Source organism: Bombus fervidus, chromosome 1 (genome assembly GCF_041682495.2).
Source record: "Bombus fervidus isolate BK054 chromosome 1, iyBomFerv1, whole genome shotgun sequence".
NCBI lineage: Eukaryota > Metazoa > Arthropoda > Insecta > Hymenoptera > Apidae > Bombus > Bombus fervidus.
In genome coordinates this window covers 20,966,748-20,990,485 of record NC_091517.1, presented here as the reverse complement: position 1 = coordinate 20,990,485, position 23,738 = coordinate 20,966,748, and the positions used below count along the sequence as shown (strand labels likewise).

Below are 23,738 nucleotides of genomic sequence, written 5' to 3'. Positions count from 1 at the left end.
TGCAGATTTGTAATATTAACTTATTAAGACATTATATAGTATCGTATAATATTATTTAAAAATAAAATATATATATTGAAATAATATTTGCTTGGACATTTAACATAAGATTATTAAATAAACGAATAGAGAAGACAATAGAGGCGGTGGCATTATCGTCAACCATATATATCAACACTTTATTAATTACACACGCATCATATATATATATATATATATATATATATATATATATATATATATATATATATATATATATGTATGCATATGTATGTATATGTATATATATATATATATATAGAATTTACATAATGTATATATTTCCGCAATGCAATGTACATGTATATTAATACAATTTCTTATCCTCGATATGATCTGATCGTCTCTTATATATCGTATTTTTTCCACTTTCTCTCATCTTTCCCCTTAATTTCTCCTTTTCTTGGACCAACTTCTAAAATTCCTCGTAATCGTCAACGTACGATAAACATCCGAAATCGAACCTAATCACGCGTAAAACGTCCTCTCGTAATCTGTTTGTGTGGATCATCGTTAACGTTGTGTAACAACACGTAATGTATTATATACATATATATATGTATATATATATATATATATGTACGTACATTCATGTTTGATGTACACATATACATACGTGTATACGTGTTTGCGTTTGCGTATTATTTAGGTGCACGTTTATTTGATATAGATAGAACACGACTTTGGATTTTTCGTTTAAATTGCTTTGTCGTATTCCTTCGGTAGCTTCACTGCCTTAGAAGTTACATGCGTTTGATCATGCATTCGTCTATACGTTTCCCGTATGCCTCTCTGTTTGGTTGAAAATATACAATTTGATTGAGGTATACGTTAATTCTAGTGAAAACAATAGGATCGATAGAATTAACTAAATCTAATTTAAAAGATTCTAAAATTTTTGCTAAGATACATGTGTGTTACGTAATCGACTTGTAGAATATATAAAAGCAACATTTGTAAACATCAGTTGTCAATTTTCGCAATTTTCTCTTATAGAAACATCGTCTTCTGTGTAGTTTTAGATTTGAAATATTTAAGGTCTACTAAATTAAAAATTTGTTTGTACGTATAATTTATCCAAGCGCTAAATGCAAAGATAATTAATCAAATCCAAGGAAACAAATCGTAAAATCTGAAATGTTTGTATATATATCTTGAAACAATGGTAACGTACGAAATAAAATTTTTATCATACAAAAGAATTTCTCTTCTTACACGTACATTGTGTATAACGTCCAATGGCAGAAGAAAATGGTATATTAACGCGAATAATGCGATATCTTCTAATAGCTGAAATAAAACCTGTAGCTGTAGCAACTATGAATTTCTAAAAATTTGATAAGTAATAGTATAAAGAAATGTCAGCATTTCTTATTGATCAATAGTATAAACTTATATTAACAAAATCACATGACAACAAGGAAACTGTAAAGTACCTTATAATGTAACTCGCAAAAATGAAATAAATACGAAGATTTACAAGAATTAGTTGAAGAAATGGAATTGAAAAGGTTTCTGAATCATAGGCTGATTTTAAAAGTAAACATTGAAATTTTCTGAGAGACACGAGTAGCGTATCAGAAGCAAACGTATTAAATCGCGGTTTTAATGCTATTTCTTCAACATCCAACGATTTTCCATAGACACATACTCGCTAACATACAACAATCTGTCTTATTAACGCGAACGAATATTAATCCTGTCGTTTCCCATGAAACATAACGCATCTGCTACCACCTAACACTATCCTCGCTCTCGAACGCTTTTCTCTTTCTCGATCAGCTCTAGGACATGTTACTTTGTACTGTTCGCTCTACTGGTTGCTCTTGGTGACGTAAAATCCGAAACATTACTCGGTAACCCTGAATTCACGTATCGAAATCTTCGCACGAACGATCCGCAGCAACTTAGAAACGAAATAGCCAAAGGAAGATTATTTTTCAGTTCGAGTACTTTGAGACGTAAATCGATAACCACTTACAAATCATATTAAATATCAAATAAGATTTTGTTGGAAATTATACAGAGAAGATAATTGCAATTATTTTCTTCTAATTATATTTAATTAATGAAATATTCAAACCATTTAAGCCACGAGTCTTTATACGTTTCATTGTAATAGCAACAAGGTTACCGCGTTATTACCGATAATTCTACGTCATCGAAATCTTAACCCTATCTAGGACAGTCGACCATGTGTCGAATACTTATCTATCAGTCACCCTTTCTTCCCACGAATCCCAAGCACTTTATATCTTCTCTTTTCTCTCGCGATTGTTTCTCAGTGCTCTTTTTAATCGCGTTTCTCGAGCTGGAAAAATCTATCCATCGATCGAACAATCATTCGTCAGGGTTCCCTTAAACGAAGAATTCTTGTTTCTTCTTTTCTTTTCTTTCTTTTTTTTTCTTTTTTGATTATGTCTCGGATATGGCTAGTTGGAGTGCGTTTCTCGCGTTCCTATCGGTATAGTTTCGTTTCTGTCTAATCCGAATATATCAGTACGTGTACCTTCATTCAGATTAATTAAGTTACTTGGATTTCAAGAGGATACTTGATGGAGAATGAAGGGAACGTATTTACGGATGTATGTAAAAAATTACAATTTTGGATTAGAAACATATATTTATAATAAATAAATTTTATATATACGAAATATAACAGAATGTAAAGTTTATAAGAAGAAGCATCGGTACATATCAGTAAGTTCTAAACAAAATTTAGAAGTAAGATTACATTATTTCTTTAAGTCAACGAACAACTGAAAGGTCTCGAGTTTGTTTTTAAAACCTGAAAGCATATTTAATTAAGTTTCGTTTGGTCAAGTAAATTCATTCGTATCGGTATGTGAAATATTGCTAATCATATGCTATCAAGAGTCTTTGGTAATTGATGAGAACAAGTATAGAAATTCGAGTAAAATAGATGAAAATTGCAGGCTGGTTTCGTATTACCCGAATTGAAATTTGTTGAATCGAAGTAAATTGACTAATCCAAACGAAGCTTATGCGGTTATTCTAATGCTTCTTCCCATTAAACGAATAGTAGCGGAAATATTTCGTTGAAAAGGAAATGAACGTTTCATCGAAAACGGACGGATCTTAATACAAACGATAGATTATTAAAATCTATGATACTTAATGGATAATTGTATACTTGATATTTTGATCACCGTGTTTTGTACGTATTCGTATGTTTGTAAAATGAAGGATCGAAAGAATTTCGAACATTCAATTAACTGAAAGACTAACTGGGATACAGAGTCTTTTGGGTTTCGATATTTGAACATGAATAGATTCGATTTTTGCCTACTTTATGTGAAGCTCTGAGTATTGACAACGACTAGATTTTAAAATGTTAATTAGGTCACCGAGAATACATCTTATACACCAATAGTGTGAATCCTCCTCCACTTGTTCATCTCTTTGAGCAAAGGATTAATGGCAAAGGACGAATATTTACTCTTAACGTCCACTTTGATTACTTACAAACCATATTGATCACAGATATAACGAGAACGATGCGATTTCTTACGAACGAGTCGTATAATTGCAGGAAGCTTCGAAATTTTCATCGCTTGCAAATTTCATGTTTACGTAAAACTCGTGAAACTTATTCTAATGAAAACGGTTTGCTGAAAGTTCCTGTAACCAGGAACCACCGTGTAAAAAAAAAAAGATTTTTAAGGGGCAAAGTTTCGCGGCAACTTGTATTTTTTCCTGTTCGTTGAATTTAACGTAAACAACAAGTCAAAGGATTGTAAAACGATACTCTAATTTTAGGTACGGTCATTTTATGCGCAAACGAAAAATACTTCGACGAAGCAACGAGGAGAACGAGACCAGTCAATTTGTGATAATAAAAATTGTGTACGTTACCAATGAACGCGAATACGTGGACTGTTAAGAATATAAAAAGTGGAGTTAGGCCCTTGTTACTCTAGAACAGTACACTTATACATATTTTCCGCACGTTTTTCGTCGTGTGCACTCACTCAACGAAACGCAGCGAAAAAAAAAAAAAAAAAGAAATCGCATCACTGACTTAAACGTTTATTTTATAATTCCTATTTTTAGGTCTGAAATGATCCGAAACGCTTTCCTCGCTGAACCGTCAAACGACACAACCCTCTCCTCTTTCCTCCTTCTTCCCTCTTCGTTCTAAATACCCTTCCATCGTCTCAGTGTCTATGGTTCACACCTTAGACTAGGTGAAACCCTGAACAGTTTACGCAGTTGGAAAATAGATATTATAATTGATAACGGGAATTGGAGGCGTTATACACGCGGAAACATTCGACAGTCGATCTACGAGAAAATAGAGTTCTTTTTTTTTGTCTTTTTAAGTTTAACAAGGACAGATCAAGTGTTTGTCATCCTCCAACTGTGGATGCGATCGAATTGCAAGTTTAAGCGGGCGAAGTATTCGTTGGCTGAAAATATCGTACATAAAGGATCACGACCTTTTCCTTTCGTTTTTCTTCTTTTGTAATTTTGGAAAAGGAGTTTAATATGTGCATATCTAATTTCTATACAATTAATAATAATATACTTAGTAAGTTTCTATAATAAGTACGTATATATATGTATATAAAAGAAAATTAATGCAGAACTCGACGGAATGATTTGTAAAGAAAGAAACTAATAGGATTACAAAAAGCTCTAAACGCACATTATTTATTACTAATATAATGACTTTCACAATTAAGCTGGTACGACTTTATATCGCTTACTTCCTGCTATTCAAAATTATTTAAAATGAAAACATCGATAAATTTTTTAATGGGAAGTTCATATCTATTTTGGTATATATTTTTCATCTTGTCTTGTGTAAGGAGAAATAAAAGTGATTTAATGGCCTGTGTTATCCCCTTTAGAAATATGGCTACCACCTATCTATATTAATAGCAAAAAATAAAAGGAACTCCCCTATGTTTCTAAGCTCAGTTTATAGACTACAGAATTAAACTATCGAAGTAGCTGCTTCTCCCTGAATCTCTTAACCGAAATAACTCCTGCGTACAACGATCGAAAAATATAAGCTTTTAATATACAAACCAGGCAGATAGTCGACCTGCTTATGCTACATGTGACAAAATTTAAGATAAAATCGAAAAAAACGTGATTCCCTGTCTAACGATATTGTTAGCTGGAAATTGCGAAATACTTAATATTTGCACAAATTAATTTCTGAATGTTAAAAGTAATGAAACATAATGAATTGAATATAAGAAGTAACGGTAGCCACGTCGATATAACAAATAATTATAGTTCTATAAATTTTGAAGATATGAAAGCTAATATAAATTTTTAAAAATTTGTAAGTGTTACATTTCGCTCTATTTCTCTTTTCTTTTAGTATTTGAATATTAATTGCACAAGAAATTATTCATATTCATTGCGCAACAAATTATCCAACCATAAATCTTTTTGTAGTACGTGATCCTATTATTACAATATCTCGAGTATCGTAGTTACCTGTTAATCGACACCTGCTTAACCTGTTCAGAGACTACATCATCGAAGGGTAAACGTCGACCATTAACTTTACTATCCACCTCGAAATATGCAAAGCGGCATAAATCGCATCGTATCATCGAAACCTTCGTAAATAATTGTCATACTTCGTCCGTCTAAATTCGCTCTCTCACCTCTCACTTCCGATCATATTGAGTACATTATTATAACGACGAATAATTCTCTTCTATCGCTAAACATTATATATCTTTGACACTCAACAATATAATCCTTTAAACATTGAACCACGATATTTATTGACTCTTTGTAAAAGCTTCGCTTTTACTATCATCGCTATCGATAACAATAATTCCTAATTTAAAAAAAGTCAATAAAATAGATCATCATAGTTATGAATTATTCTTCTCTATTTTCAGTCTGTGAAAATGGAAGTAAAAGTATTAAACTTCGATAAAACGTCATATTAATCAGTCGTTGGAGATATCGAAAGAAGTAAACCGAAACTATAAATAAATATATGAATCGCTTACGTTATCGTATGCTTAGTGCGTAATTCTCTTACGTAATTAAAATTCTCAGAGATTTTCAATCTCACTTTAAATTCCATTGCCACGATGGTGGTAATGCTGAAAGGATTAAAACGACTAAAATATAGCAACAATCATGTTTTTAACAAAAATATTCTATATACCATCAATTAACGATCAACAAGTGAACGCAGAAAGAAGGATAGCGCTAATCATCCTTGCTTTAGCAAGATAATACTGTCTAAGAGCGCGTCATTTTTCCCCTTTCTCAGCACTTACAATTAGATCCGCTTCCTTCCCTTTTTAAATCCCCTCGACTTTCCAATTCCTCGAAATTTACGCTCTTGAACGATCACACTTATTCTCTCGATAAACGGTATAGCGTAACTGGTACTTAGATATGAAACATTTCACGAGTCAACATCGATAAAATACCGAACACTTACGTAACTTGTCGGATAACATCAAATATTCTACGATAAAATTGTCTAGTGGATTAATAGACATTTAGCCTGTATTTTTTTCCCTCTTTTTTTCTTTTTTTCTTTTTTTCTTTTTTTCTTCTTTTTTTTTTTTTTTTTTTTTGTTTATGGCTAGTGATACGAGATTATATAGATGTAAATTACGACGAGGCGAAATTAACCGCGAACTCCTATTGATTTTGTCAGCTAAATTGAACATGCGCAATAACACGGAACGCTTAAATTGAACATGCGCAATAGCACGGGAAGCTTAAATTGATCCGCTGTGCAAGGGAACAGTCTTAGATAAGCTACTGTACCGAACACTCACGGAACCTATCGGATAACATCAAATATTCTGCGATAAAATTGTCTAGTGGATTAATAGAGATTTAGCCTGTATTTTCTTTTCTTTTTTTTTTTTCTTTTCTTTTTTTTTTTTTTTTGGTTATGGCGAGTGATACGAGATTACATTGATGTGAATTACGACGAGGCGAAATTAACCGCGAACTCCTATTGATTTTGACAGTTAAATTGAACATGCGCAATAGCACGGAACGCTTAAATTGATCCGCTGTGCAAGTGAACATTATCTTAGATAAGATACTTTACACGGGAGCAATTGAATCGTTCAGTGATTTCCAACTGAAAAAGGTAAGGTCATTGCTATATCTTAATAATTTGTATAATGAAGCTTTAGCGTAGGTAGAGATAAATACGTAACTTTCCTCGCTAGAATACGTTACAATGTGTGTGTCCGTGTGTGAGATTTTTTTTTATCATTTTCTTTGTTTTCTTCGTGTTCTTATATATGTAAAATCGAAAGCAGTGGAGTAGCGTAATTTTCCCTAACGGTTTTACATCGCAGCGCGCGTGCGCAGAGTCGTGTCACAGTCTTTTCAGGCGGCATCTTCGTCACATTGACAGTCTTCTATCTGGTCGCGATCGATAAATTTTTTTTGGTCCTTTCCTTTTCTACATTTCATGCGATTCGCTATACCGATTACAAGTTTTCACATACTATCTTACAACGAAATAATGGCCATTGAATGTTAAACGACGATAATGGTTAAATATTCTTACCAGTCTACGTTGGAACTGGTGAAACTTGTAAAAAAAGAAAGCAGAATGTCAAACATCTTCTCTGGTAAAGTAAACGAGAATGAAAATGAAATTTAACAATTTTAAAATAATTTAATAAATTACAAAAATACTTTAATTGTCATATAATTAATCGTATATGCTATTGGAATGAAAGATATAATTTAATAGGATTGTGGTGTTCGAGTATATGAAAAAATATACTGATTATTCCTCTTTAAAAAAATAAATTCATAGGAATATCTCTCTTCTGTTGGAACTTTCAATGCCATTCTTCGTTCGACCGCCACCCGATCGATCATCGATCGTTATTGAACCTATCTGCGATATACAATTACCTGTTATTAGCGTGTTGTATCTTTGGCAATAAATTTTTAGGCGGACTCGTCATCAAAGGTGAAAGGAACATGTTAGATTTGCTGGATTGTGGTCGAACCGGTTTTCCTAGGATCCTTCAAGATTGACGGTCCAGGAAGGTTCTGAGTGATGACAGACGTGCTCGGGGGTTGTTCCATCATTGGATCACTGTCTATCAGGATTACGGTGTCTCTAGCGGTATTGTATTCTGCTGATGGCCCTACGTTAGAATTTATTTCATGAAACCTAGTAGATCTAGTAGGTTGTAACATATAAAATGTCTGATTTTATTGTATCAATGTTTCCTAAATTTTCCTATTTCAACAAATGTCTGTATCTTTGTACAATACAATACAACTGAAGGTTTTTTTTGTATCGTTTTAACTTTGTAATTTCTGCGTGTAGAAATGTGTTTCTCTTAGCGTTTGGTGAAGTGCGGAGTCGTTAAACATCGGACATTCTATATGATACAACACGATAAATATTTGCTTATATTAGTTCGTGTATGTACATATGCAAAGATTTGCTTGAAACTCTGTTTGGACTTCTCTAAATATGCATGACGTTATTCTACACATTGTACGCAATTTCTCTTGTTCCATTAACATCATGTTATGAAGCTATTAATTAACGTTGGCTTATATGCAAGAAATATACGTTATAGTTAGGATTTGCTTATCACAAGAGCAATAATTTCTCTATTATACGATGATAATTATATTAGGACAATTTGAATGTATCATTACATTCTTCGTAAAATTTTCCGAAAATGTTAGTCGTGAAAAGAATTCCTTCCGCAAAATATAATTAAGAACTAATGAAATACCATTGGGTGATTAATAATTAGCAATTATCCTAAATATATGTAAATCGATCGTTATAATCCTTCACTGATAAAATTGCCACTTGTCACTTAAAATTCTATCGACCTATTTAATACGATTATAAACTATTGACATTTTGTATTTGCATTTTGCATATCTGGTTTTGTCATAGATGCACGAACGTCCGCAGACTGCTCGTAACATTTGTGCTTTACAAATAAAACAATCGTGTATTTGCTAGCGTTTCATTCTATCAGAATTTGGTCGACAACTATACGACTGATATATTATAGTTTTAAAATACGAGGCACATATTTTCTGCAGCACCCTGCATATCCAACAATCGCGTATCCAGACGTATCTGATTATCGATCACCGTCAGCACACGATGTAAGCAGAGACCTCTACACAAATCCGAGATAATTTCGTTTAATATAAGAAAAACACCGTTTCCTTGTACCTGTACAGCGTTAACCTTCGCTCGGTCATAATGGCATCGAATGTCTATCATAGCTTATTATATTTAGATTAATTATTATCTGCTACCAGCCGAGTTAAATGCAATTAGAACCGAAACTGATGAAAATTGCGCCTCGTACGACCATGCATCCACCACGCCGCTCCACGCCGTGCCGTAACGTAATACACGTCCTGTCGGATGATGTTTACTTGCACACGACTGGAGCTTAATCAAGTCCTTGATTACCTGGCAGATCACCTGGCAGATCATCTGGTGTGTGAGTGATCGTTATCGACGGGATAGATAAATTCTTGGCCCCACGACCCCACTTAGAAGTAGGTTGTAAAAGCATCTTCGCGCGGCACCAAACATTATTCCCGTTGTTCTTCATTTGCCCTCTTCCTGATCTTTGCCATGACAGCCTGTCGTCGAGATCGTTGCCATTATTGCTCTCCTCGTCGTAGGTAGAACGATGACTCCGATTCCTCAGTTGATACTGTAATGAATAACGTATATATATATACGTATATATACCTGGGAATATTTTGATAATATTAGTGGAATTGTTGATAAAACTATTAGGATACCAAGGTTGAGCTATACGTATTTTAATTATTATGAGAAGCAAGAGTCCTTTTTTTCTCTTAATTCTGAAGCGTCATTTACTATGCGCATAGTTCATAGAAATATTAACACTTTATTGATCAGGCGGCTTTTGCTATAAATAAAAATTGCCACGCGACTGGAATGGAAGGATTTTTAGAAAATGAAAGAAAACATCGATGGTTCTTTATCGTGTATTTTAAATCAATCGAGATATTGATATTTTACTTCCTAAAATACTGCACTTACGCACTTTTTTCGAAGTGTCAAAGCATTTTCGATATTTGTTTAGATAGAAGGAGAATGTTTGTAAGGACGAATGAATGTAAAGGTAAATGATCGTAAAGACGGCGTGAAGTGTATAATATCTAGGGAGATACAATCTCCAAATCATTGCTGTCAGTGTATTGTCATTCAATGTAGCTATTATTACTTCGCTTTGTTATAACTTATATAAAATCATATAGTAACTACGCACAGAAGCTCTAACTCTAAACTGCTAATTTTCACGAAAAGGGGAAAAGACTTTCGACCGATATGATGACTGGTGCACCTAAGTACTTTGTTATATTAATATAACTGTTTCTGTGTTACAATCATACATGACAAAACACTCGAGAATTGAAAGAACTTCTGTCTATGCAATCAAGGACTCTTATAATCGGCGTGCCAATAATCAATATTCCAATAATCCACATTCTATTGTATGTACCAATCCTGAAACTCTCATTCAATTCCTCCGACTTCAAGAGACCAAATACTTTAAATGTTATCGTGTTCCTAAATTACTTTGTAAACGACGACACTCGTATTTCACCGCGAACAACGTCGAACGATTTAATTTTACTTACGAGAGCCACACCAATGATGACCAATATTGGTAGCATACTGATAATCCATCCAACAATGTTCGCCCATTTTGGATAAACGTAGTTATTGTATGTAAGCGGATGGTATTCGACCCAATTAGAAAATAGGATGAAGAAGATCGTAGCTGGTGTAATCACTTTCCACATCCATTTCCAGAAAAGTCTCCAGAAACGACTATGAGATCCGACCATCTGCTGCACGTCGTCGAGAAATCGATCCGCACCGTAGATCCAGCCGACCACGATACATTCGCTTATGGCGATGAATAACACCGCCCAATTCGCTGCGTACTTGTCCATCAAATGCAACCAGTACATACCAGACTGCAAGTGCAGCGAAATGTGACATTTTAATTAAGAGCATTCTTCTTCAAAAAAGTAAAATACTTTGTAATTTTTAATTTATATGTTATGGATCCGTAGAAAAATAAATGTGAAACTCTGTCTCATTTTTTTGTAACCTTTTACTTGGGAAAATAAATTATAACGTACATGGAACATATAAGCAGATTGAATATTGTGAAAGACGATAATTATTTTATTTATCGTACACTAATATTTCTAAGATACTTTAGGGTATAGGTAATAGATATATAAAAGGAGATAACAGCTACGAATAACACTAGAATATTCAGATTGTAAAGATAATAAGACGATGAAGTAAAAAGTAGTACAGTTTTATAAATGGACAGGCAGTTTATCTGTTAGCTTACGGCCATAATTTAAGATATACATAAATACACTCGAGAGCTCCATCTGATAAGTATCGCGTACTTGTTATATATTAGTAGATATAATTACGTTATCAAGTGACAAGATTATGCATTACAGATTATTAATTACAGAATATTAATATAATATGAAGTTACCTAGATATGTGAATTCGATATAATAATTAAAGCACATATATAATCGTAGGTTCCTAATATTATCTTCATCGATATAATAAATTTCTATAACTAATATAAAGCTTTTTATAATGATCACTTATTTTGAATTTAGTCGTGTATTACTTGGTATTTTTTAATCTTATAAATGAAAAGTGATTAAAGTTCGATGAATACAAGTTTCTAGTTATTAGTAACGTTTACGAATTCTTTTTTCTACGTTTGAAATTATTTACTTATCCTTTTTAGTATCAGTTGTAGAAAAGAAATATTCGCGGTTTCTTCTATGTACAATATAAACTTACATTGGTAGTGAAAATGAGACCACCGAGGTAACCGAATACAGATGTTGCCAGGACGACCCAAAATTTGTATTTTCTCAATACTGGAAAGCCATCGAGGATCGCTGTAGTAACAGTTTCTATCAGAGCGAGTTGAGAATCGAGACCCAAAGTGAACAGCATCATGAAGAAGAGCACCGACCAAAGTGATGCAAGTGGTAAACGAGTTACTGCCTATTTGTATGACATAAAAGTATATAATTAACACAGTATACTTTATATATGTAATGAATATATAAAATATATCTTTTAATGATTAATGTATGATAATGTTTATACAAATGTTTTAGTCTGATATATATTCTTAGATAGTATAACATTTAATATTAAAAGAATGTGTAGCTAATACACTGCAGCATAAAATGTAGCAGTAGAATAAAAAGTAAAATAACAAAACGATCAATGCTGTTACAGAGGTAGGTACTTTCGTTTTGTATGAAAATAAAGAAGTAATCTGATTTGTAATCCTAAAGTCTTTCAGTTCTCCCTATAATGTCGATTTCTAAAATTTACTTCAGTCTATCGTCTTTTACTTCTTTCATCGAATCTGTAGAAATGAATTGTATAAATACTACTGATACGTAATAAACATTGATTGCACAATAATTATTAGACTATGGTTGTTCATGTAAATTCGGATATTTATAAACACAATCAAGGAAAGATAGAATAGATAGATAAATCAAGGTCTACAGATATTATAACGAATAATTTACATCGAATATCATATATATTTTAGCGCACTACACATACACTTCTGCATGCTTAAATTTCCCTTAAATGTATAAACCGCAATCTAGTAATAATTACACGTATCATTCTAACAAATCTATCGAAATGTTAATCGAAATATTTTGAAGCGCGTGAAGAGCAAAGAAAAATAAATGAAACCAAGACACGATCCAAAGACACGATCAAATACATGATAAACTTTTAAAAAATATTCATCCAACATAATGTCACAAAAAAGAACTCGAGCCTGATCTAAAATAAGTTTACAAAAGGAAGAACGTTTTATGCTAATAATAATTCTATATTCACGTACCTCAGGATAGACAATGAAAGCCAGTCCAATACCCTGATCGACGACAGACGAGACAGGAACGCGAAACTCGTGAGCCAGGAATCCGATCACAGAAAAAATGAAAAGACCAGCGAAGAAGGACGTGACGAGATTGCCGATGGTGACGATCCACGCGTCCCTGTAGCAGTTGTTGTGGAATTTGTTGTAGGAGCTGAGCGTTATCAAACCACCCCAAGCAGGGCTCAAGGAGAAGAAAACCTGCACAGCCGCTTCGCCCCACACTTTCGCGGACAGTAGCCTTTTCCAATTGGGCATTAGATAAAAGAGAATGCCCTCCCGGGCGCCGGGAAGTAAAATCCCTCGAATGAAAAGAATGATCTACGAACAGAAAACAGACTTCTTCGTTTACAGCTCTCCGCGTTGGTTGGAATCAAAAAAGGTGTGTGGGGAAAATCATTCGATATGATAGGACGCGTATTAGCAGGAATTGAAAAAAGTAATCGCGATATTAACAAGTATGGAAAATAAGTCAGATTATAGAATTCCAGAAGAAAATAAAAATTCTAAAGAAGAGTTGATCAAAATTACGCTTACCAGAATGATGTGTGGAAAGAGAGCAGTGAAATATACAACCTTTCCTGAGTTTTGAACACCTTTGTACAGACAGAGGAAGACGATAACCCAAGTCAGCAGGAGAGTAATTGCCATCGGGTATCGAATTGAACCTATGTCGTCGATGCCGCTACTTAACCCCAACACTACAGTGCTGCGTAACGTATGATTGAAATGATATATTAGAAAAGTGGTTTAGTTCGCAACTAATAACTTTATTTTCTGAATTATTTCGCGTTTATCACTACTGAATCAATTACACGATACGAAGCATAATTCTTATTTTGTTAGATTTAATAGCAATACTTGTGAATGTACTCTACTTACATGAAATATTCCTCGGCATCTGATTTTTTAATTAAGGCACTGGTGATGTTTCCCACAGTCACATTACCAAAGACTATCTCAGTGGAATTGAAACATTTTGGGTCGAAGGTGTTCGTGGCTAGATCTACACATTGCGCTAAAGGTTCTGGCATGAAGCAGTCGCTGGTGCTCCATGGTGATCCGCACTTGCCCCATGGCAGATTATCATATTCTGTACAAACCGATTAATATTTCTTTATCGATATTAAACACTGATATTTTAATAATGTTCCCTTGGTCTAAGAGACGTGCAATGAATTATTTTTTATTGCCATCGTCGCTAAATAGATAGATTAACGACAACACAATTCGCAAATTGGTTGCAACATTCTCTGAGTAAACTAAAACGATCGCTATTTTCTCTGTCGATTGCTGTCGATTGCTGTCGATTGCTCTGCCTATCAAATTCGTCAAACACTAAAGCTACGTGTTAGAGCTCGTCGTTGGGCCGAGTTTATGACACGGCCAGGAATAATTGCTATTTTTGAGAGTTAGGACATTGCGATTCTACCATCTGGGTATCAACATGCAGATGGTGCACTGACACAGTAAGTGATGTAAATGATGTAACGCTATAAATTGAAATTTTAAGAAACACGTTGGCTGCCACGGTGGTCATCGCGTTACTGAGCTTTTTAGAACGATTGAAACAAGATCACAGACTTAAACATTTTCGACAGTGCGAATGATTTACATAACGCTGTCGAAAGAAGTGGGCAAATACGATATAATAGTTTGCAGAAATTAAATGTTTAATGATGTACTATATTTCAATCTAGAACCGCCCTCTAAAAGACACTTCGCGACTCCCTCCCGCTATACAAAACATTCCTCATAAGCCAATGAAAACATATTAAAATGATAGATATTTTAGAATATAAAACTAACTAAAAGTAACCTTGACAATCACCTAAAAACACTTCGCAACTCCGTTGTGGAATCTGGTACCTAACGATCTCCGTCAAATCTACTCAAACCCTACGAAACTTTCCACATGATCGAACCGACATCCATTCCCATAGCAAAACTTATCTGTTCCCTTTGTTCCCATACAAAATTCTTTAAACGCCAATCGATTAAGTAGCAACTTTTTCCTCGATACAGGCGGGTCTTCTGATAACCGAGGCGATATTCAGCGTTTCCGGCGAAGCGTATGTCGGCTGGAAGGTGTCCAGAGTCAATAGAGTAACGATTCACTGGATCCTGCACGCCACCGGTCTAGCATTAGTATTAGTCGGACTGATCATCATCGTGGTCAACAAGAACAACAACAATAATCCGCATTTTGTCACGCCTCACGCGATCCTCGGATTGGTCAGCATTATCTTGGCGTTTCTAACAGCTGCGTTCGGCATCGTCACCAACAATTCCAGGTGGCTGTATCCGCGTTTCAGGCCGGTTCTTCTGAAAATCATGCACGCGTTTGGTGGTATCATAGTCACGGTGCTCTTGCTTGCGACGTTGATCACGGGCACGTACACGAAATGGTGGCCTGGTGGCTATACTGGAAGAAGCTTGACGTTCACAGCGTTCTTCATCGCGGGTTTCTTCATCCTTCTGAAGCCGGTTCTAGGAGCTGTTTCGAGAAGCAGAGTGGTTTTCGGTCCGCCACCTGCTACCACCTAATTACTCTGTATAATATCGTATATTACTATAGCAAACGTCTACGTACTGTAGCAAAGGGAAACAATTTCAACGCTTTTATCCAGGATCAACGTACCTTCAACAACTTGACTACGAAGGCAGAGAATTTTAGATTTTCAAAGCCAATGAAATATGTTAAAGATTTATGAAGTACATGGTAAACGTGATGTACGTACTCGTCGATGAACGAGAAAGATTCTCATCCTTTTTGCATATGGGATAACTATAACAAAGCCTGAAGTAGATTCAAGAGCATGATTGTGTTCAGAGTTTGTTTGTAGTCTGTTCAATAAACGCGATTTATTTGTCTTACGTTACTCTAGATTCGATCAGAGATCAGCATAGCAATAGAGATCGATCTATAAAAATATTCTTATTGGATTAAGTATTTCGTGTCGATTACATTGACATAGATAAGACGCTTTTATCGTGTCACGTAGTAAGATAAGATTTAATCGAGTTAATTGCCACGATTGATTTTCGTTGAAACATCATAATCCAGATCTCTATAATTGAAATAGTTTTATTTTTTATGATTTCAAAATCCAAAGCTTTCTTCGTTATAAGAAAGGAAGAAATAACATTCTCTACTATTTAACGGCGTAGCAAGCATACTAGTATGGCATTAGTATAGCAGACAAAACGTATTAAATATATATTATCCGCTATAAATTTCACATTTTGAATTTTCATATATTTATTTTTTTAAAAAGTTGAAAATATGTATTTCTCGTACGTGAAGCAGGAAATGTACAGGATTTCTGATGAAGAAATAATTATTTTCTAAATCGTTCATTCTGAATTATTTATCATTCTGTTAACAATGTCAAAGGGTTAATCTACTTATAATTCAGACATTCCGTCCTCCGATGATTGTACAGCGATTACGACGACCAATTTTAAAGCTAGATTTAGATAATTTCTCTAATTCCTAAGATAATCGTCTCGATCGTTGTTAACGGTATCAAGATGATGTTCGATACTTTTCAAATATCCAGCTACAAAACTCTATTAATGCTAATCGTAAAATTCAAACTCAAGGCTTAAGTTAAAATAAACGAGTGATAATTTAAGTAAGCCATGTTTAACCAGATACTCGTAGAATTATTCATAAATGAACGAATAGAAAGATTTGTTATACCTCGATTGTGTTCATCGAACAGTTAATATGCCAAAAAAAAAAAAAAAAAAAGAAAGAAAACAAGAGAAGAGAAGGAAAGAAATGAAACGTTTATATAAATGCACCAAAAATGCTTGTAAACTCACCTGGCAAGAGAAAAACATATATTTTTAGATATATAAATAAGTAGTACATATAAGAAACGTTTACCAAAAAGATAATGCAGATTTGTAATATTAACTTATTAAGACATTATATAGTATCGTATAATATTATTTAAAAATAAAATATATATATTGAAATAATATTTGCTTGGACATTTAACATAAGATTATTAAATAAACGAATAGAGAAGACAATAGAGGCGGTGGCATTATCGTCAACCATATATATCAACACTTTATTAATTACACACGCATCATATATATATATATATATATATATGTATGCATATGTATGTATATGTATATATATATATATATATAGAATTTACATAATGTATATATTTCCGCAATGCAATGTACATGTATATTAATACAATTTCTTATCCTCGATATGATCTGATCGTCTCTTATATATCGTATTTTTTCCACTTTCTCTCATCTTTCCCCTTAATTTCTCCTTTTCTTGGACCAACTTCTAAAATTCCTCGTAATCGTCAACGTACGATAAACATCCGAAATCGAACCTAATCACGCGTAAAACGTCCTCTCGTAATCTGTTTGTGTGGATCATCGTTAACGTTGTGTAACAACACGTAATGTATTATATACATATATATATATGTATATATATATATATATGTACGTACATTCATGTTTGATGTACACATATACATACGTGTATACGTGTTTGCGTTTGCGTATTATTTAGGTGCACGTTTATTTGATATAGATAGAACACGACTTTGGATTTTTCGTTTAAATTGCTTTGTCGTATTCCTTCGGTAGCTTCACTGCCTTAGAAGTTACATGCGTTTGATCATGCATTCGTCTATACGTTTCCCGTATGCCTCTCTGTTTGGTTGAAAATATACAATTTGATTGAGGTATACGTTAATTCTAGTGAAAACAATAGGATCGATAGAATTAACTAAATCTAATTTAAAAGATTCTAAAATTTTTGCTAAGATACATGTGTGTTACGTAATCGACTTGTAGAATATATAAAAGCAACATTTGTAAACATCAGTTGTCAATTTTCGCAATTTTCTCTTATAGAAACATCGTCTTCTGTGTAGTTTTAGATTTGAAATATTTAAGGTCTACTAAATTAAAAATTTGTTTGTACGTATAATTTATCCAAGCGCTAAATGCAAAGATAATTAATCAAATCCAAGGAAACAAATCGTAAAATCTGAAATGTTTGTATATATATCTTGAAACAATGGTAACGTACGAAATAAAATTTTTATCATACAAAAGAATTTCTCTTCTTACACGTACATTGTGTATAACGTCCAATGGCAGAAGAAAATGGTATATTAACGCGAATAATGCGATATCTTCTAATAGCTGAAATAAAACCTGTAGCTGTAGCAACTATGAATTTCTAAAAATTTGATAAGTAATAGTATAAAGAAATGTCAGCATTTCTTATTGATCAATAGTATAAACTTATATTAACAAAATCACATGACAACAAGGAAACTGTAAAGTACCTTATAATGTAACTCGCAAAAATGAAATAAATACGAAGATTTACAAGAATTAGTTGAAGAAATGGAATTGAAAAGGTTTCTGAATCATAGGCTGATTTTAAAAGTAAACATTGAAATTTTCTGAGAGACACGAGTAGCGTATCAGAAGCAAACGTATTAAATCGCGGTTTTAATGCTATTTCTTCAACATCCAACGATTTTCCATAGACACATACTCGCTAACATACAACAATCTGTCTTATTAACGCGAACGAATATTAATCCTGTCGTTTCCCATGAAACATAACGCATCTGCTACCACCTAACACTATCCTCGCTCTCGAACGCTTTTCTCTTTCTCGATCAGCTCTAGGACATGTTACTTTGTACTGTTCGCTCTACTGGTTGCTCTTGGTGACGTAAAATCCGAAACATTACTCGGTAACCCTGAATTCACGTATCGAAATCTTCGCACGAACGATCCGCAGCAACTTAGAAACGAAATAGCCAAAGGAAGATTATTTTTCAGTTCGAGTACTTTGAGACGTAAATCGATAACCACTTACAAATCATATTAAATATCAAATAAGATTTTGTTGGAAATTATACAGAGAAGATAATTGCAATTATTTTCTTCTAATTATATTTAATTAATGAAATATTCAAACCATTTAAGCCACGAGTCTTTATACGTTTCATTGTAATAGCAACAAGGTTACCGCGTTATTACCGATAATTCTACGTCATCGAAATCTTAACCCTATCTAGGACAGTCGACCATGTGTCGAATACTTATCTATCAGTCACCCTTTCTTCCCACGAATCCCAAGCACTTTATATCTTCTCTTTTCTCTCGCGATTGTTTCTCAGTGCTCTTTTTAATCGCGTTTCTCGAGCTGGAAAAATCTATCCATCGATCGAACAATCATTCGTCAGGGTTCCCTTAAACGAAGAATTCTTGTTTCTTCTTTTCTTTTCTTTCTTTTTTTTTCTTTTTTGATTATGTCTCGGATATGGCTAGTTGGAGTGCGTTTCTCGCGTTCCTATCGGTATAGTTTCGTTTCTGTCTAATCCGAATATATCAGTACGTGTACCTTCATTCAGATTAATTAAGTTACTTGGATTTCAAGAGGATACTTGATGGAGAATGAAGGGAACGTATTTACGGATGTATGTAAAAAATTACAATTTTGGATTAGAAACATATATTTATAATAAATAAATTTTATATATACGAAATATAACAGAATGTAAAGTTTATAAGAAGAAGCATCGGTACATATCAGTAAGTTCTAAACAAAATTTAGAAGTAAGATTACATTATTTCTTTAAGTCAACGAACAACTGAAAGGTCTCGAGTTTGTTTTTAAAACCTGAAAGCATATTTAATTAAGTTTCGTTTGGTCAAGTAAATTCATTCGTATCGGTATGTGAAATATTGCTAATCATATGCTATCAAGAGTCTTTGGTAATTGATGAGAACAAGTATAGAAATTCGAGTAAAATAGATGAAAATTGCAGGCTGGTTTCGTATTACCCGAATTGAAATTTGTTGAATCGAAGTAAATTGACTAATCCAAACGAAGCTTATGCGGTTATTCTAATGCTTCTTCCCATTAAACGAATAGTAGCGGAAATATTTCGTTGAAAAGGAAATGAACGTTTCATCGAAAACGGACGGATCTTAATACAAACGATAGATTATTAAAATCTATGATACTTAATGGATAATTGTATACTTGATATTTTGATCACCGTGTTTTGTACGTATTCGTATGTTTGTAAAATGAAGGATCGAAAGAATTTCGAACATTCAATTAACTGAAAGACTAACTGGGATACAGAGTCTTTTGGGTTTCGATATTTGAACATGAATAGATTCGATTTTTGCCTACTTTATGTGAAGCTCTGAGTATTGACAACGACTAGATTTTAAAATGTTAATTAGGTCACCGAGAATACATCTTATACACCAATAGTGTGAATCCTCCTCCACTTGTTCATCTCTTTGAGCAAAGGATTAATGGCAAAGGACGAATATTTACTCTTAACGTCCACTTTGATTACTTACAAACCATATTGATCACAGATATAACGAGAACGATGCGATTTCTTACGAACGAGTCGTATAATTGCAGGAAGCTTCGAAATTTTCATCGCTTGCAAATTTCATGTTTACGTAAAACTCGTGAAACTTATTCTAATGAAAACGGTTTGCTGAAAGTTCCTGTAACCAGGAACCACCGTGTAAAAAAAAAAAGATTTTTAAGGGGCAAAGTTTCGCGGCAACTTGTATTTTTTCCTGTTCGTTGAATTTAACGTAAACAACAAGTCAAAGGATTGTAAAACGATACTCTAATTTTAGGTACGGTCATTTTATGCGCAAACGAAAAATACTTCGACGAAGCAACGAGGAGAACGAGACCAGTCAATTTGTGATAATAAAAATTGTGTACGTTACCAATGAACGCGAATACGTGGACTGTTAAGAATATAAAAAGTGGAGTTAGGCCCTTGTTACTCTAGAACAGTACACTTATACATATTTTCCGCACGTTTTTCGTCGTGTGCACTCACTCAACGAAACGCAGCGAAAAAAAAAAAAAAAAAAAGAAATCGCATCACTGACTTAAACGTTTATTTTATAATTCCTATTTTTAGGTCTGAAATGATCCGAAACGCTTTCCTCGCTGAACCGTCAAACGACACAACCCTCTCCTCTTTCCTCCTTCTTCCCTCTTCGTTCTAAATACCCTTCCATCGTCTCAGTGTCTATGGTTCACACCTTAGACTAGGTGAAACCCTGAACAGTTTACGCAGTTGGAAAATAGATATTATAATTGATAACGGGAATTGGAGGCGTTATACACGCGGAAACATTCGACAGTCGATCTACGAGAAAATAGAGTTCTTTTTTTTTGTCTTTTTAAGTTTAACAAGGACAGATCAAGTGTTTGTCATCCTCCAACTGTGGATGCGATCGAATTGCAAGTTTAAGCGGGCGAAGTATTCGTTGGCTGAAAATATCGTACATAAAGGATCACGACCTTTTCCTTTCGTTTTTCTTCTTTTGTAATTTTGGAAAAGGAGTTTAATATGTGCATATCTAATTTCTATACAATTAATAATAATATACTTAGTAAGTTTCTATAATAAGTACGTATATATATGTATATAAAAGAAAATTAATGCAGAACTCGACGGAATGATTTGTAAAGAAAGAAACTAATAGGATTACAAAAAGCTCTAAACGCACATTATTTATTACTAATATAATGATTTTCACAATTAAGCTGGTACGACTTTATATCGCTTACTTCCTGCTATTCAAAATTATTTAAAATGAAAACATCGATAAATTTTTTAATGGGAAGTTCATATCTATTTTGGTATATATTTTTCATCTTGTCTTGTGTAAGGAGAAATAAAAGTGATTTAATGGCCTGTGTTATCCCCTTTAGAAATATGGCTACCACCTATCTATATTAATAGCAAAAAATAAAAGGAACTCCCCTATGTTTCTAAGCTCAGTTTATAGACTACAGAATTAAACTATCGAAGTAGCTGCTTCTCCCTGAATCTCTTAACCGAAATAACTCCTGCGTACAACGATCGAAAAATATAAGCTTTTAATATACAAACCAGGCAGATAGTCGACCTGCTTATGCTACATGTGACAAAATTTAAGATAAAATCGAAAAAAACGTGATTCCCTGTCTAACGATATTGTTAGCTGGAAATTGCGAAATACTTAATATTTGCACAAATTAATTTCTGAATGTTAAAAGTAATGAAACATAATGAATTGAATATAAGAAGTAACGGTAGCCACGTCGATATAACAAATAATTATAGTTCTATAAATTTTGAAGATATGAAAGCTAATATAAATTTTTAAAAATTTGTAAGTGTTACATTTCGCTCTATTTCTCTTTTCTTTTAGTATTTGAATATTAATTGCACAAGAAATTATTCATATTCATTGCGCAACAAATTATCCAACCATAAATCTTTTTGTAGTACGTGATCCTATTATTACAATATCTCGAGTATCGTAGTTACCTGTTAATCGACACCTGCTTAACCTGTTCAGAGACTACATCATCGAAGGGTAAACGTCGACCATTAACTTTACTATCCACCTCGAAATATGCAAAGCGGCATAAATCGCATCGTATCATCGAAACCTTCGTAAATAATTGTCATACTTCGTCCGTCTAAATTCGCTCTCTCACCTCTCACTTCCGATCATATTGAGTACATTATTATAACGACGAATAATTCTCTTCTATCGCTAAACATTATATATCTTTGACACTCAACAATATAATCCTTTAAACATTGAACCACGATATTTATTGACTCTTTGTAAAAGCTTCGCTTTTACTATCATCGCTATCGATAACAATAATTCCTAATTTAAAAAAAGTCAATAAAATAGATCATCATAGTTATGAATTATTCTTCTCTATTTTCAGTCTGTGAAAATGGAAGTAAAAGTATTAAACTTCGATAAAACGTCATATTAATCAGTCGTTGGAGATATCGAAAGAAGTAAACCGAAACTATAAATAAATATATGAATCGCTTACGTTATCGTATGCTTAGTGCGTAATTCTCTTACGTAATTAAAATTCTCAGAGATTTTCAATCTCACTTTAAATTCCATTGCCACGATGGTGGTAATGCTGAAAGGATTAAAACGACTAAAATATAGCAACAATCATGTTTTTAACAAAAATATTCTATATACCATCAATTAACGATCAACAAGTGAACGCAGAAAGAAGGATAGCGCTAATCATCCTTGCTTTAGCAAGATAATACTGTCTAAGAGCGCGTCATTTTTCCCCTTTCTCAGCACTTACAATTAGATCCGCTTCCTTCCCTTTTTAAATCCCCTCGACTTTCCAATTCCTCGAAATTTACGCTCTTGAACGATCACACTTATTCTCTCGATAAACGGTATAGCGTAACTGGTACTTAGATATGAAACATTTCACGAGTCAACATCGATAAAATACCGAACACTTACGTAACTTGTCGGATAACATCAAATATTCTACGATAAAATTGTCTAGTGGATTAATAGACATTTAGCCTGTATTTTTTTCCCTCTTTTTTTCTTTTTTTCTTTTTTTCTTTTTTTCTTCTTTTTTTTTTTTTTTTTTTTGTTTATGGCTAGTGATACGAGATTATATAGATGTAAATTACGACGAGGCGGAATTAACCGCGAACTCCTATTGATTTTGTCAGCTAAATTGAACATGCGCAATAACACGGAACGCTTAAATTGAACATGCGCAATAGCAGGGAACGCTTAAATTGAACATGCGCAATAGCACGGGAAGCTTAAATTGATCCGCTGTGCAAGGGAACAGTCTTAGAT

The 23,738-nt window shown here is 33.5% G+C and overlaps 2 protein-coding genes across 2 annotated transcripts; one reads left to right on the top strand and one right to left on the bottom strand.

Moving 5' to 3' along the window:
- Window positions 1–10,053: 10,053 nt before the first annotated feature.
- LOC139989957 (sodium- and chloride-dependent glycine transporter 1-like) lies at window positions 10,054–13,873 on the bottom strand. The gene is made up of 4 exons (XM_072008720.1): window positions 13,563–13,873; window positions 12,990–13,346; window positions 11,909–12,118; window positions 10,054–11,040 (listed from the first exon to the last, which is right to left on the bottom strand). The coding sequence occupies exons 1-4, from the start codon at window positions 13,674–13,676 to the stop codon at window positions 10,633–10,635; spliced, it is 1,089 nt and encodes a 362-aa protein (XP_071864821.1). The 5' UTR covers window positions 13,677–13,873; the 3' UTR covers window positions 10,054–10,632.
- A 79-nt stretch (window positions 13,874–13,952) lies between these two features.
- On the top strand, window positions 13,953–16,931 carry LOC139986382 (transmembrane reductase CYB561D2-like). Its single transcript, XM_072001675.1, has 2 exons — window positions 13,953–14,120; window positions 15,051–16,931. Exons 1-2 carry the CDS (start codon window positions 13,953–13,955, stop codon window positions 15,570–15,572), a joined length of 690 nt encoding a protein of 229 aa, XP_071857776.1. The 3' UTR covers window positions 15,573–16,931.
- Window positions 16,932–23,738: the final 6,807 nt, after the last annotated feature.